This window comes from Elaeis guineensis, unplaced genomic scaffold, assembly GCF_000442705.2.
Source record: "Elaeis guineensis isolate ETL-2024a unplaced genomic scaffold, EG11 Super_Scaffold_31900, whole genome shotgun sequence".
NCBI classification, from domain to species: domain Eukaryota; kingdom Viridiplantae; phylum Streptophyta; class Magnoliopsida; order Arecales; family Arecaceae; genus Elaeis; species Elaeis guineensis.
In genome coordinates this window covers 1,173,350-1,190,785 of record NW_027332420.1, presented here as the reverse complement: position 1 = coordinate 1,190,785, position 17,436 = coordinate 1,173,350, and the positions used below count along the sequence as shown (strand labels likewise).

Sequence of the window (17,436 nt, the reverse complement as noted above, 5' to 3'; positions counted from 1 at the left end):
ATTGATTTTTATGGACTTCAATTTGGATTTAATGGCTCCAAGCCACTTCTCAAAGTTAGACCACTGCATTGCATCCCTATAGGTGATCGGATCCTTGTTAATCTCATCGAGATTAACAGGATCGCCGTCTCATACCTAGATACTGAAGTGTCTGTCCGACTAATACGGTACTCTACCAGATCTCCTTAAAGGTGTTACTTTAATGGGCTCAGAGTTTGATCTAATCAAATCTGATTCTGTAGGTTTATTAGATTATGTCGGTTCATTTTCTACCAGTCAAACTTTCAAGTTTAACTTGATAGGCATCAGTTCCTTCTCTAAGGAACTCCTTTCCAAAAGGAATATCCTACTGCTGATGAGCATCTTATGTTCTTCAGCATGATAGAATTAGTAACCCTTAAACACCTATTGGATCAAGAACCAAGTTTATCTGTATGCAAACCTTTGACATAGGCCAATCAACTCCAAACCCAAAGGTGAGAAAGTCTAGATCTATGCCCGTACCATATCTCATATGGAATCTGCATAACAGACTTACTCAGTATATTTTCAGAGTAAAACAGATAATCACACAAGAGCACAATCCTGAAACAGGCAGAGAAGTGAACCCTATTGTGAATTGAACCATGTCTAACAAAGTTCAACTTCTCCTTTCAGATACACTTTATTCCAAAAAGAAATCCACTGGGAGAGAATCCAATTCTCTCCTAGATATGTCACAAACTCACTGGATAAGTATTCGCCTCCTTAATCTGATTGAAGAGTTCTAACACTTTATCTAATTTATTTCAATCTTTTATTATTGAATCATTTGAACATTTCAAATGATTAAGCCAGATGCACCCATGCCTAGATAGGTCATCTGTAATGAAATATTAATATCTTTCTCTGGCACTTAAATTCAAGGTCCACATACATCACTATGTATGAGACTTAAAACTTTATCAGTTTCTTTACCTTTTTTATTAAAAGGTGACTTTGTCATCTTTCTAAGAAGATAAGACTCACAGGCTATCAATGATTCACAATCATTGATGTCGAGATTTTTCTCTCAAGCTAATCCATTTATCCTGTTCTTATCAAAGTAACTAAGCCAAAGATAGACATCCATGACATTATCTAACTTGAGTGTATACATTACTCTTAATAGGCTGTGTAAAAGTTAAATGTTAATTCCTTATTGTCCATGTGTTATTGTAACATTATTCATAATAATATCACAATAATCTTCCTTTATTAATGAATGATGATCATCTTTGGCCAAAAGGCCAACAAAGATTACATTCATTATAAATAATGGACAGTAGTAATAATCACTCTAAATGATAATATTTGAAAATAAGCTTTCCAATTTCTAAAGTTAGGATTGGAATAAGACTTCCATCCCTAATATTTAAGAATTTCTCACCATTTTCAAATATTTCACTTACTTGTAGTCCTAGCAATAAATTGTATAAGATCATGGTATCTAATACCTAGGTAGTAGAATTATATAAAGAAACTTTAAAGTGTTATTATATAACATCCTTGATGAGCAACTCTTGCTCCTTTCTCTTATTCAGCCTATTATGGTCAAGGGAAGCAAGACAATTCTTCTTCTTATGATCCTGCTTCTGACAGTAGAAGCAACATGCCTGATTTGGATCGATTTTGGACTAATTATTTTTACGGGACTGAAAAGTCCTAATACGAACACATTCGTACTACTGAACCAAATTCAACTTTCGATACTAATTAACGAAGTTGGATCCCATAAGTCATCACTGTCTAACAGCGATTGGAGCAATTAAGATTTAGCCTTATTTTGAGAAAAGAGAACAATGACCTAATGTATATGAATTATTTTAAGTCTAAAGATTTGGACCTTAGTCTCAAAGTTCTACCACTATTTTGTTCAAATTGGTAGCCTCTACCTCCAATTCGAAAAATTACTTGAATTTTCTAGTAGGTACTAGAATCCACATAGACTACAAACAAGCCCGACTTTGGACGGCCAACCCATCTGCATCTACGGGTAGATTCATTAACCAATTATTTCTTCAAATAACTTCTAGTAATTTAATTTTGCCCCAGAAACCTAATCAGTAGACTTTGGCCTCCACTGTAAGGATCCGATTAGGTCCAACCATTAATATGACCATACTTGGTGCATCTAACCAATGAATGATTAAGTCCAACTTTGGTTGGCTAACCTAACCACCATTATAGAGATACTTTCAAGTCGTCATATGATAAGTGATAATTCCATTAGTCAACAAGCACCAGACCTTTGGGTCTGCAATGATTATTGAGTTAATGGACTCATTATCAAACACCTTAATGGGAGGCTATGACTCAGTTATCTCCATAACTTTATCATTTTAAGGACCTAATAATTTTAGAAGATTTAAAATTATTAGTGATTTAAGGATAGAAAGAAAATGGACCAATTTGCTCCCACTGACTTCATCAAGTCAAGTCCTCCCACTGACTTCTCAAGTCATTAACAAGGATTAGGATCAAATTTGATCCATGGGCACCTAGATCAGTCTCACTGAATGAAATCAGACTCACTGATTTTCTATGTGATATGGGTTAGCACGAATCAATGAGCAACCTAATCAAGATCTGATTAACCACATTGGCTAGGTAAGTATGATCGATGGGAGGGTTTGCCAAAGCTTGCCTTAGACACTATAAGAAATGGCCAGGTAAGCGAGCTCCCAATTAAAAATCACCGATCAGGTTTACCTTAGACACCAACTGATTTATCAGTTTTGATTTGGTCTGCCTAAAGACTCAGGCTGAGCTGCTGAGCCACGATCAGTGTCCATTTGTTAAATATATGGACTTTGATCAACTACAACTATTGAAGTGATTTATAGAAATGACCTAATCCTAATTAATTTTTAATTAGGTTTGATCAATTTCTTAACTTAGTCCATATTTAATCTAACCCTAGGTCCAACCCAGTTAATGACCTGATCAAAGCTAACCCATTACCTTTTAACCCATGTTTTATGAAATTATCTTAGAATCTTTAAATCACAAACCTAGATCCTAAACAATCACTTAATTCTTTTAATTAAGTTCATGTCTGAGGGTTGGGGTTTGGCATTTTGAAATTTATTTTCAACTTTTGAAAGGTTTAATACAATCTAATGTTGTTTCACTAAATAGGTCGACTCATTTCAAAAATGGGTCGGCTTATTTCACTAACAAACACTAATTATAGGTTAAAATAATTAAATTCAGCCAACTTTCAATCGAGCTGGCATGCTAGTCGAGCCGGCCCGATCAGCAAACATAACCTTCATAAGATCTTATTCTTGGCTGATTTTAATCTATGTGCATTACATAAAAATTTATGAAATGAAATAGATCTAATCTAAAGCATTCATGACAAAATTTATTTAAACTCTTTTAAATTTTCTAGATCATAACATACCAGGATAACCTTTGCACCGTAAGGGGTAAAGCTTACAGCAAGACAATCTACAGTCCATATGATCATTATTTTATTTTTAGATTTATTTTAATACAATCATGAATATGTTATAAAAGAACCTGGATGCTCCGATACCACCAATGGAAAAAGTGCAGGGTTGCATGCATGAATTTCAAAATAATTTTGAAATATAATGCAGCAGAATATATAAATTAAATAATTTAATATATAAATACATGTAATCAGATTACTAAGCTCTATAATTAAGATCTATAACATATCATATTATATTTATAAATCAAAAAATAAAAGCTTTGGTATTGATCAAATCAATACCCTAGATCTAAAATAGTTTTAGATCTAAAACCTAGATCACATCTAGATAAGAGAAGAGATCAGATCTCTTACCTTCATATGGGTCGAGAATTTCATGGTTGATTTTTTTTGTTGTCTTTAGAGCTACACATGCATCCAGCCTCTACAAGTGATCCACACGAGGCTGCAACAAAATCGAAGGTTCGTCGAACGAAGATCTGCTCGAGGTGCTAGCTTCTTGCAGATCCCTCCGGATGGTTAATCTAAAAAATATTCTTCGAATCTTTTGGACATTCTATGAGATGAAGAATATGAGAAGAAATGAGGGAGAAGTTAAACCTTTTAACCTTCCTAAAATTAGAAATAATATGTAAAAGAAAAGGGTCCTAAGAGAAGACAGATCCTCTCCTTCAGTACATCAACGATTGATGTCCTGAGAACATCTCTATGCTAGGATATGAGGAGACCTTCTTCTCTAGATGTTTCTCAAATTTTCAGATCTTATGATATCTGATTTTTCTCATAGAAAAATCTCATGATTTATGGAGAAGAAGGGTTCTAAAAGAAACCTTAAGAGAAGACCTTCTTTTCTTCTTCTTCTCTCATCAAAATATGATCAGATCATGTCTAAAATTAGATCACCATGCTCCAACTCATTGGAGCATGAATCCACCATGCCATCCCTCTTTCTCTCTCAGATTTTATCATATAAAAATATAAAATAAAGAGAGAATAATTTTAAAAAAAATAATAAGAGAAAACAATCTTCTCTCTTACCTTTTATTTTTATAAGACATCAACTTTTGATCTCTTGATTGAAGACTCTCCTCCATGGATATTGGTGCCTCAAACCACCCATGCCATCTTCTTTCTCCTCTGCTATTTCTATCTAAAAAACTATGAATTTTTGACTCCCTAATCATATCATATGGGTGGCACCAATATAAGAGGTAGACTAGGTCAAAAGACCTAGTCTAACAAGGAGACCATGGGGCATCCAACTCTTGGATGCCCCTTCCCTTAATTCTTATGTGGAGAACAGGATAACAAGCACAAAAGTGGTGACAAAAAGATAGGATAAGGATGGAAGAAGTTGGCGTATGAGAGGAGAGAAGAGTTCTTGTGAAGAGGGACTCTTTCAAAAAAGAAATGAACCTTAACCACTTTCCATAATAAACAAAATCACTTTCTATATTGAATCAAATCAAATTTGCTTCAAATCTCTAGAATAAGTGGTATGAGATTGCATTCCTTAGTTGTGGATATCATAAAAAAATTATCTAAAAATTAATATGTGGCGTGGGCTTGGAGTTTCTTAGGTGGCGCAATGGAGAAGATGGAATCCTAGTCTAACTAGGATTCTTATGTAGACTAGGTCAAGCTCTTTGAACCCAATCCAAATTAATTACAATCTAATTAATGATGATCCTAATCCAACTAGGAGTCTAATTAAATCAAATTAAACTATATTTAATTTTGATTTAAATCTTAACTTAATTAAAAATTAGGTGTACACAAGTCCTAGTCGAACAGAGACTTGTTCTCCCTTGCAACTGGCTTATCTAATAAACCAATTAGACTTAATCCAATTAAATCTAAACTAATTCTAATTGAATCAAATTTAATTAGACTTGATCTCAGTCCAATTGCTCAATCAGATTGAGCCAATTAGCAATCCAATTGCTAATTGATCCTCCTGCAACACTTGCATTAGGTCAAACATCAATCACATTGATCGTTTAATCTTAGAACGATTCTCAATCATCGATTAACCATCTGATTAGGTTACAACCTTTTATGTGTGTGACCCTATAGGTTCGAACCTAAATCGATAGCACAGAAATCAATTCTTGTACCAGTCGAAGTAATCATCTGGCAATGATTTTCGACGTCCAGATAGGTCGAATGTATACAAAGCAACATTCTAAAAACTCTGACCCATGGTTACCGTATAATTCATCCTTTTGATCAATAATGCTCAAGATGACTTTGAGTATGCTGTCAACACTCATATAAGTCATCTCTATTGTGTCTCAAAATTTTGCAAATCTCGTGACTCCTCACGAGGATTATCCAAGCCTAGATTTTGCTAAATTGAAACACAGCGAGACATTCTCTTCCTGAAGTTAATCAGGAGTGATCAATCCAATCTTGACTCACACACCGACTTCACAAGTATTTGACTGTACCCAAAAATCTTTCGAATCTATATTAAAAATACAGGTAGTCCGGCACCGAAGCACAGTGAGTTGCTTGCAAGTCACCGTGGTGATCTCAGATCGAAGGGACACTTATATCCATTGGTCTTAGCTAACTAGTCTTGATAGTGAAGTGTTACATTGGTCATGTTCAATGCAGATGTACTCCTACATCTCACGTGGATGCCATACCAGTGTCTCAACACCACTTGATTACGAGGACAACCAATGTATATGGTATACAGCGACCTACACTTGATAAGTTATCATCCTTATTAATAACTTATCATTTGATTGTAAATAATTTAAGAACCATCCGATAAATTCTCCTTTATCGATTGATTGTAGTTCTAAGGACTTCATCATAATTTAGGAGTTTATTTAAGGAAGATAGAACTTTTATGATGAACCTGCCAAATAATTATTATTATTAGATAATTCATATACTAATTTCAATCATCTACCACTTAGATGATTGGCTTTATGATATATTTTTCAACACGATCAATACCAGAAAGGTACCCACATCTCTACAATGATGGAAGACCTCTGACTTAATATTTAATAAAAAAATTTGAATTTAGATCTCTTCTAAATTAGCAGATCTGACATCCGACTGATTAAATCAGATTAGCACATCAATATATCTAACCATCCTAGTTGGTATGGATGAACTCGAGTCAACAAGTAACCTAACACAAAACTGAATCTCCCAAGATGGCCAGGTAAGTTAAGATGCGTGAGGATCCCTCCATTGCTTTCCTTGACACCAATCAAAATTGGTCAGGTCAGATAACATAACCAATTAAATAACTACCATCTAAATCTTGCCTTAGACATCAAATTGGTTGATTAGAATTGATTAGATTAATCTATTGAGACGGGTCTGAACCATTGAGCCAAATTCGATCTTAAGTCAATCAACTCACACCAAAATATGAATCGATGCAACCAACTACAACTAAAGTTGACTTTAAGTCCCTTTGATCTAATCTTAATCATCCATCGATTAGATTTAATCAACTGCTCAAAATCAAAGATGGGTTCTAGCCTGATCTAATCAATTAGACTCTAATTGTAGTTTGTTCACTTAGACCTAATTTGTTCAACCCATACCCACATGCAATAATATAATTTTAGATCTAAAAATAATTTTTAGATTATGTTTTATTGCATGCAATTAATAACTTATGATTTTGAAACTATTTCAGATCTAAACTGAGTTTCATATATCGAATATACATAGTTTCGGATCTAAATCAAATATGCATCACATATACATTAGTTTTAGATCTAAAATTAAATTCACATATATCAAATATATATAAAATCAGATCTAAAATAATGATCAAAATATTTTAAAAATAGCTTTTCAAAAATTGATTCACACCAAACTAGGACAACCTTTACAATATAGGGGGTAAACCCTATATCAGGATAACCTTATATCAGTTTGATGTGAACTTTTAATCATTCTAATTTTATATCTAAATATAAATTAAACATATCACATATGTTAATTTTTAGATCTAAAAGATTTGATTTAATTATTTTGAAAAGAGTTTTCAAAATCGATCAATCTTGTGCTAGGATAATCTTTGCAATATAGGAGGTAAATCCTATATCAGGACAATCTTATATCCGTATAAAATTAATTTTAAATTATTAAAACTTTTAAATTTAATATAAAAAATAAATTATATATATTTTTAAAACCTGTGGCTCTGATACTACTATTAGAAAGTCGGATAGGCAGCATGTGTAGATTTCAAAATTTTGAAAATAGACAGCGAAAAATAGATCGAGTTAAACCCTTTAACCCCATATGTAAGATACCAGATCTAAACTATCCAAGCCCAGAGAAAGCACATATTATCAATTTGAAATTTTAAAAAAAAATTATAAGATCAGATCTCATTACCTTTGCGTGGGTAGAAATTCATCACTTTTGATGATCTCGGATTCGTAAAAAATTGAGCCACACATGTGTCTGGTCTCTATGGATATCTACCGAGATCGATCTCAAACTTTTCTTCTCTTATGAGATTCTTCTTCTCAAGAAGAACCTTGATCTTGAAGACTTTGATCAACTCTTTTGATCTTAACTGCGAGATCAACTCCTTTGATCTGCAGCCCTTTTCTTTTTCTCCTTGATCTTCAATCTCTAAATCAGCAACCCTTGCTTCTTGGTGTGTGGAAGAGATGCACCCAACTTTTGGGCATGGAAAGGAAGAAAAAGAAGAGAGAAGATATGGAGATGGAGAGAGGAAAAGTTTTGTTGATCAAAAATTTATTCAATGAAACTCTAGAGACCATCCTTTATATATAGACACTGTCCTGACATATATTAGGAACCCAATTATCTTAAAAAGATAAATTTTTATCTCATAAGAATCCTCTACCTTTTTAATCTAATTTATACCAAATAAACTCAGATATAAATGGTAATTAATCATCCCTTTAAGTATGTACAAGAGGCATCATGAGAATATATATCAAGTAGTTGGGGTGCCAAGATCTCTAGCCAAAAAGAGATGGGGCATGGACCCCACTCTCTCTCCTCCATGCCATGACACATAAGAGGGGGTGGGCCCCTCGAAGATTTGGCACCCAAAATTTTTCAAAAAGAAAAAGGTGCGCCACTCAATCTTCCATCTATTCTACATGCACATTAGAGATAATCAAAAGATAAAGAAGAGATAATATTAGGATAATTATACCAACTAATTAACTTAATTAAATCCTTTTGGGCTCACAATTAAGAGTCCAATTAAATTTAAATAGATTTAGGTTAAGTTCAAGGCTATGGACTTGATCAAATCAAAGTCTCGAGAAGAATTAGGTTTAACCGTGTGCTAGCATGGTTCTCATAAACCTAATAGAATTCAATAAATTCTAATCCAATTAAAATTTTATAAGTTCAATTGATAAATTCGAGATTAAATCTCTTAATGTGTGATCCCATAGGTTTCATTCTATCTAATAGTAAGATATATTATGATCTCTATCACAATATCATCGAAACTCTTTTCGATGGATTGAAACATTTCTAATTCTACCCTTCGAGAGTCATCGATCATCAAGATGATGACCAATGAGTCTCACAATCCATCAATGATACCTAGCAGTATATAGTGACAATCCAGTAGTTTGAAAGTATGAATCTCTAGATGTAGTTCTCATATGATTCAGTCCTTCTATCGTGAGTCCCGACTTGACGGAGATCATGAAGAGCTCGTCAGACCCCATTGTCAGTCATATGCTAGATTGACTTGATTTAAATTTATTTATAAATTTTATAAAAAAAATTTTAGTATTCGCACTTACTTTGGCCAAAGACTTTCTGAACTCAGTCTCACAAATCGCATAGGACTTCTTCTTTTCTACCAAAGTCGATAGATCCTATTAGGTGCATCCTACTTCAAACAGCGAACCTGAACCTACTGAAACCAACATACACAGCAAGGATCCAAATGACTAAGGACCAAGAAAATGTGTAGTCAAACTCAGCAGCCTCGCTGCGAATAGCTAATAACACCGTAGGTCAAAAGACCACTCACACCAATGCAGCATCGAGAAGACCACTGACAAGTGAGTAGACATCCATATGGTTCTCGTGTTGGTCATGCTCAATATAAGTTATTCTCTAACAACCATCTGTACCTTCATCCCAGTGTCTCTACACCGCAGATCTGAGACTCATCTATCCACAAAGAAGGTGAACCGTGCATCGATCTCAAATGGATTGATCACTGTTCTTCGTGATGATCCTTTGATCAGGAGTATTTAGAAATTAATCACTAATTAATGTATATCTCAAATTCTTAACTTTTTAAGAATATAAAAAAATTATCTTTGTTAATTTTTAGGATAAATCATAGATATATAAACATGATTGGAAAGAAAAAAAATTTTATTGATAATAAAAAATTATAAGTATAAGTATAGGCCCAAGAATTATATAATATGTCGGCCAATAATTAGTTTTTAGGACACAAATCCAACAGTTTATACTATGGATGCTAGAACTCTTAGTGTTGCTTTATATTTGTTATTTTTATTTATGATCATTCTAGAAAAGTATGAGCTTTTATTTTGAAATCTAAAGATCAAGTGCTTGATGTGTTTAAGTATTTGCATGCTAGTATTAAAAGAGAAACAGAAAGGCAACTAAATTATGTTCGAGCAGATAACAGTCATGAATATAGGGATCCATTTGAGAAATATTGCAGAGGTCATGGCACTAGATTTGAGAAAACTATTCTTAAAATACCTCAACATAATAGAGTTACTGAGAGAATAAATAGTACTATTTATGAAAGAATTTGGTGTATACTCTCTCACGCTAAATTTCCTAAATCCTTTTGGGATGATGTGATGAGAACTACAGTGGATTTGGTAAACTTTTTTCTTTCAATTTCTCTTCAAGGTGATGTACCAAAAAGAGTATAGATTGAGCAAGATGTTTCATATGATCACTTGAGGGTGTTTAGTTGTACGGTATTTATTCATATTTCTAAAGATGAAAGATCTAAACTTGATAGAAAGTCTAAAGAGTGTATCTTTCTGGATTATGCACATGAAGAGTCTGGTTACAAATTATGAGATCCAGTTGGTAAAAAAGATTATCAGAAGCAGAGATATTGTATTTTTAGAAGATTAGACTATTGAAGATTTTAAAAAGATTGAGAAATCAAAGTCTATCACTAGAAATTATGTTGATCTGAGTCTAATACCTCCTACCATAATGAATAATAATAATAGAAGAGATGTGCAGGAAGATAATGGTAATATAGTTGATGAGCCCATATTTGATAACTATATGCCAAATGAGCATACTGTGCAAGCTCCTCCAGAATCACTAGTTGAGCCTTACTTGAGAAGATCCATTACAGAACATCATCCTTTTCAAAGATATTCTCCTTATGAGTATGTGATGATCATTGATGGGGAGAACCTAAATACTACTAACAGACCATCAATCATGAACAAAAGAGAGAGTGGTTAAAAGCCATGCAAGAAGAGATAAAATCTTTGCATGAGAATCACACATTTGAGTTTGATGGAATCTCCCACATCAATCGAGAGAGGGAGACTTGTTGGATTGTCCCACCTCATGTGGGGCTATACCTCTTTAAAAAAAAAGAAAGAGAGAAGAAGAGTCCAAATAGGACTCTATTGGTTAGGCTTATTTAATATGGGCAACAAAGCACAAAGCTTTTGTTGTGTGTGAAACTAGTAGCTTTTGGACAATGCATAGAAGCCTTTATGAGGCACAAAAAAAGAGATAGCGGCACAAGGGAAGAAGAAAAAATTAAAAAAAAAATGATGCTACTTTATCAGATGATTGAATGGCTGATCGTATCTCAATTGTGATGAAATTTCAGTATGTTGTTTCTGACATTGAGAGTTATAAGTTGAACAGTTTTGATCTTTGAAAAGCCTTCTCTACTAATTATTTTAAGTATTTATATATTTGATGAGATCTATCCCTATTTATTATTAAAATTTACTTTATTTGTAATGATTATTCTAATATGGAAGCCAAAATTTATTCTTGATGACATATATTTATGTAACATCTAGTTGATATAAAGAAGATCTACAGTAATCCTATTATTCTAAATAGTGAAAGATTCAAATCAAAATTATGGTATTTTTTTGAGTTGCTTGATTTTTTTTCGCTTATTAATTATCTGGTAGATCGTAGAGATTATTATTATTTTATGATATTCCATTTAATTGTGCAAAGAGAAAAAAGAAGGTTATAGTATTATTGTCCATGATTGTAGTTTTCTTCAATATAAACTGAATCAATTCACCGAATGTAGTAGCAAATATTTCTACATTGGTTGTAATTTGGCCATCAAAGTGCTGCACTAGTTCATGTAGTTGCAAGGAAGTGCCCCTACATTAGTTTATCAAAACTATGAGTTGTAATTTAGCCATCGAAGTACTACATCAATTTACCAAATAAGTTTACTGAATGTAGCACTGAATAACGTTACATAAAGGAGGCAGTGGAGGGGATGATAAGGATGAAGATAGATGCGGCCTACTCACTAAGGTTAGCTCTGATGAGGGAGGAGGCTAGCGAGATGGTGAAGACAGAGGAAAGATGGTGGGGAGGATGATGATGGGACCATAGCGGTGGCGGCATTGAGGTGGGGTGGCTCCGAAGAGAGAGAAGATCGACAAGATTGGGGTTGGCTCCGACGAGGAAAGAGGCTAATAAGATGACGAACAAAAGAGGGAAGATGGTGGGGATGGTGGGATCGTAGCGGGGGCAACGTTGAGGTTGGGTGGCTCCAAGGAGAGAGAAGGTCAGCGAGATGGCAAGGGGAGAGGAGATCCGATAGTAGGTCTCCACCAACGAGGAGGCTGGCGGAGAGAGGGAACTATGGTGTGGTTTAGGGTTTCAATTTTTTTTTTTTCATTTTTATCCTTTTTCATGGGTTTCAAAATTTTGAAGAATGTGGGCCACCTTCTATTAAAGTTTAAAATCTCACTAAAATCTTGTCAGAAGGTCCTAACCATGATTAACATTTTCTATTCAAGCACTATAAAAATTTTTTAATTCCAAAATGCCACATGTTTTCTCCCTATTAGTTGGCGCAAAATACAATTGTTAGAACTATTTTAACCAATAATTTTTTCTATTATCTATATTTATTTAAAAATTTTTAAAAAAAATTATTTTATTATTTTAAATAAAAATTATATTTTAAAATAATATATTAATTTATTATTGAATTGCGTAAGGTACACGTAGTAGGATTGTTGTAACTAATAATTTCTCACTGAGCTGGACCTGCTATCCGTTAAATGACAAAAACACCCGTGATGGACGCGGAAGGTGGATTCACACTTTAGTCCGGAAGGTGGATTCACACTTTAGTCCTTTTATACGAGCCGATAGCCGAGCACCGTTTAAACCCAAAACCCTGGAAGCCAGCGGGTTCAGTGGTAAGGTTTTGCCGATAGCATGCGGCCTCCGAGGGTGGCGGCGGTTTCAGGGGGGGTAGAGACGGTGGCCGTGGCGGCAGAGGCGGAAGATTTGGTGGCGGCCGTGGTGGCTTTCGAGACGAAGGTCCGCCAGCTGAAGTCGTAGGTCCGTTTGTCCTCCACTCCTCTGATTCCTTCTCAAGTTCCCATTTTCTGTGCTTTATCCTCTAATTCTGCCGATATTTTAGAGGTTGCTTCGTTCCTTCACGCTTGTGAGGGAGACGCGGTCACGAAGCTCACGAATGAGAAGATACCTTACTTCAATGCGCCGATATATCTGCAGAACAAGACCCAGATCGGGAAAGTGGATGAAATATTTGGGCCCATCAATGAATCTGTAAGCCTTTTATCTTTTGTTTTAGCACCAGTGGATTTATTGTCCTCCAAAAGATTATCTTTTTATGTTTTGATTGTTATTCAGTTTGCAAGTTGAAACTGGGTTGATGTTTTAGTAATCCTACCCTTTCTCTTTGCAGTATTTTTCGATTAAGATGATGGAGGGCATCATAGCCACTTCATATGCTCCTGGAGACAAGTTTTATATTGATCCTGCCAAGCTTTTGCCACTTTCACGGTTCCTACCGCAGCCAAAGTATGGACCTTCTTTTCCTTACACCACCATCTAATGACTAGTGCAAATGCAAAGCTGATGTCTGTTCTCCTCTTCTCTTTTTTGAGATATGAAGTTAGCTTCCTGTTATGGTTAAGTGTCCTTGATAGAGTTTGGCATACTATAGCCGTCTCACATTCGGAGTATTCAAAATTGAGAGGAAGACATGATTAGCGTGCATTGTCCTTGTCAGTGGACATGGTTCATTTGCATTTTCCTTTTGATTAGATTTTCTTAGTTCGCATTTACTTCATGAGTAGGCATGCTCAATTCAAGCATTAAATGGACAAGTGCGATAAGGCTAATATAATTTTTTTTTTTTTTTCAAAATAGAACAACTAGGCAAATAGGAATATCTTCTTAATAACAAAAAAAAGTATATTGTAAGTCTGACACATATAAAGATATTCACCTCAGGTAATTTACAAACTGTATGTTGAAGTCTATAAGGGCTTGTTTTAATGGCTGAATCTGCCATATCTGCATACTTCCCAGTAACCATTGGAACTTTTTCTTTGGGGAAACAAAGGAAGGAGAAGTTGGAGGGGTCTAGAAAGTCCATTAATTCTCCATTTTGTACTTTTTAGGAATCAATGTCCATCAAAATTGGTGATTGATGTTTTCCCTCAAGAGTTGGAATTGTGGTAATCTTTAGGGTCCCTATTTCTTTAGTTTATCTTCTTGTTTGCCACTTTAAAGTGTATATTTTCCTCGCTAAAGATATCCCTTAGAAACCTTGGATTGTTAGGAATAGTTCTACTAGTAAGGAGCAAACTGGGTGATAGGAACATCCCATAGAGTTTAAATTCATTCCATGATTTCATGTTTTCTTATTATTAGGGAATTCATGCATGTGTTGTCGATGTGCTATGTTCTAGCTTAATTGTTCAAGAATTTTATGTGTCAGTTGGTGCAATACATGTATTGATGCAATGCACTATGTTATAAAGCATTGGAAAAAGATTAAGTTCAACTTTTGTTGGCCATTTATGATCCAATGTATTGCAAAGCCTCAGATAAAACATCAAGATGTTAGTAACATGTCTTTGATGTTTCACTTGTGTGATAGGAATGAACACATTTTTCTTGCATCCTCATGCAGCCAATTCTGTATCGATGATGGTGACGATTCAATAGTCAAACCAACATAGTAATGAATGCTTTCAGCAACTTTGCTGATACAAGATGAACTAACTGAATATTTTTCTAAATTCTGGCTCAAAGAAGAACCACTTGTCATTAAAGAAGTTGTTTGACCTTTTTTAAGCCAATTCAGTTTTCATATTCCTGGCAGCATGTAGAGGGATTTTAAGTTGCAATAGAGAATGTTAACTATAGCATCTCCTCCTAAATCCTAATTCCTTCCAACTTGATGCCTGAATTGAAAAGGAAGAGTGGAGATAAGGTGGCTATTTGTGGTCCTTTTTCTTCCAAATATGGCTAGTGGCTACTCTTTGCTCCTTCCTTAGATCTGACTGGTGGCCAGGAGGAAGAGCAGGCAATTGATCAAGGTGCTCTATTCTCAAATCTTATCAATTTGGTGGTTGCACCTCTTTTTTGTAAATATGATTGATGGCGAGAAGGAAAGGTGGCAGGGGTGGTGGATGATGGTAGTGCTTTTTCCTCTTTCATATGTTTGGTTTGCAATGAGGAATAAGAGTAACCTATTATCCAATTTGATCTATGGTGTTCAATTGGTTCCTAAGTAAATGGTAGATAAGAGATGAACTTGAAAGAGGAGAGAAAAGGACAAATATGTCTTTTTTTTTTGAATTTCTTTTCAACTTCTTTTAACTTGCTAGTGACCAAACCAATTCTAAGCCTTGACTCTGGTAAATTGAATGGTCGAACTACCAGGGTGATAGGTTTAAACATTTCTATAGCATTTCAAGTTTCTAACCCATCTTGAGCTTAAATAATTGACAATTGATAGGTCAGATAGGTTGACTTGGCTAGGTGAACTAGGTTTCAGATTATTGCTTGCATCTGACAGGCATTATTCATTCAGGTGGTATTGCTAGAGTCCAGACATTATTAGCCTTGTTGAAGGTGATCTCAAGCTCCATAGCTTTTATCCATTTAGAATCAAAATTTTGATAGCGCTTCATAATAAATATTAGATTTATTATCCTTGTAATCATGGAGCTGTGTGATTAAAATCACCTAATAGGCAAAGTATCTAAAATAATCTTATTTGTTGATGTGCCCTCATGATGTTTGAACATTAAGAATTAGGGTGCATGCTTTCTTGATATATACCATCTCTTGTCTTGAAAATCAACTAATAGACGTAAGACTTTGAGATAGGAATGTCCACCAAGTTGCTCTTCTATTAACGAAGAACCTCTAATCCTTGTTGTAAAGTGACACCCCTTATCCTTTGTAGTTATTTTCCATAGCAACACAATTCACTTTAAACTTCCAACTTGTGTGTTTTTGGTGTTCCCTAGACCATAAAATCAAGTAAGCTAGGTTCCTTCTTTCACAACCAATTTGCTGAGGACATCTAGGTGTAATCCATTGAGAAACTTTCCTATTATGTCTTGTATAATGTATAGTTTACATATTCTTTGGGAGATATGTTTTCCTCCTTTATCTGAATGAGTTGTTCAATTAGTGGTACAAACTTTTGCCATTAGTGTTTGCCTATCGGTGTATGAGGTAGATGACCGAATCTTAAATAATTTCTCATTTAAAGCGGTCGCATTTGATATTTTCAAATGTCTATACTACAATAAATTGACCACATACGTTAGTATAACCACTTCTAGTGGTTCCCTAACATGCTTCGCCATTTTGGGTAATGGTAATGATATCGTCTAATGTTTTCAGTCATGAAATGTTTAAAAAATGAATACATGCATATGTATATGTGTGTATTTTTCTAGATGTCCCATCTTTCCTACTTTTTCCCTCATACGGAGTCAGGTATATAAACCTGAATCTAATTCATGCACCATGCACCATTGTTATTACAAATCTTCAAGAAAGAACAAGTGTATAAATTGCAACAGGCTAAATTCATGGGCATGGAAGATTCTTGTAAAAACAAGGCCAAGCATGTGTACAAGTAACATGAGCATGGAAGTTACATTGTGCAAATATGAGTAGTTTATTGAGCAGCAATTGTAACATTTACTGTGCAAGATGGCTAAACTCAAATTATTGGCTAGTCCTTCAAATGAATCTTCTTTTAATCTTAGCTAAGCATTATACAAGAGGACAAAAGGAAATGATATAAGTTCTATATGAATAAACACCCAAGTGGACATATCATTATCTCTCCAAAAATGGTTTTAAGTTGTTAATGGAGATGAATGTTGGCGACTTATATGTATAAACCAAGGTCACAATCTCAGTACCCGATTGCATCCCAGTAGATGAACGGTATGGTACGGTACCATACCAATGCGTATCGAGTTGAACTATCTTCAATTATTGAGGCAGAAGTGTTGATTAGGTCCAAGCCAGGTGCTTTCTGGGCTGAATTGCTCAAAATTCCTTGGTTCAGAGCAGTTTGGTGGGTAAGGATGGGAACCAAGTGGTTCGAGCCCATTTCGTACCGCGATCACCAAATGGGTTCATGGTAGGTCTGGTACAATACAAAACAAATTTGATGGTTCAGTCTGATAACATATACCATGGTATGAACTATGAACAGTCACAAAGTACATAATAGAGTCTTGAGTAACAAACTCATCTTTTTTATATTATTTAAATTAGTGATGATAGCACTTCAAACAATTGATTATTAGTAGATAGTAGGTTTTTGATGATGTTCTGGAACTTTTAAGCAATATATGACGAATATGCATAGCATTCCATATGCTTCATTTAAATGCTCACTATTTATTTTAGTTTGATGTGATAAGGTATTTGAG

At 34.5% G+C, this 17,436-nt stretch overlaps 1 protein-coding gene across 1 annotated transcript; it reads left to right on the top strand.

Moving 5' to 3' along the window:
* The first annotated feature begins 12,894 nt into the window (after window positions 1-12,894).
* LOC140854481 (putative H/ACA ribonucleoprotein complex subunit 1-like protein 1) lies at window positions 12,895-14,471 on the top strand. The gene is given in 4 exon segments (XM_073250421.1): window positions 12,895-12,938; window positions 12,941-13,051; window positions 13,134-13,282; window positions 13,422-14,471. Coding segments are annotated over 4 exon segments (423 nt in total). The 5' UTR covers window positions 12,895-12,925; the 3' UTR covers window positions 13,572-14,471.
* The last annotated feature ends 2,965 nt before the right edge of the window (window positions 14,472-17,436 follow it).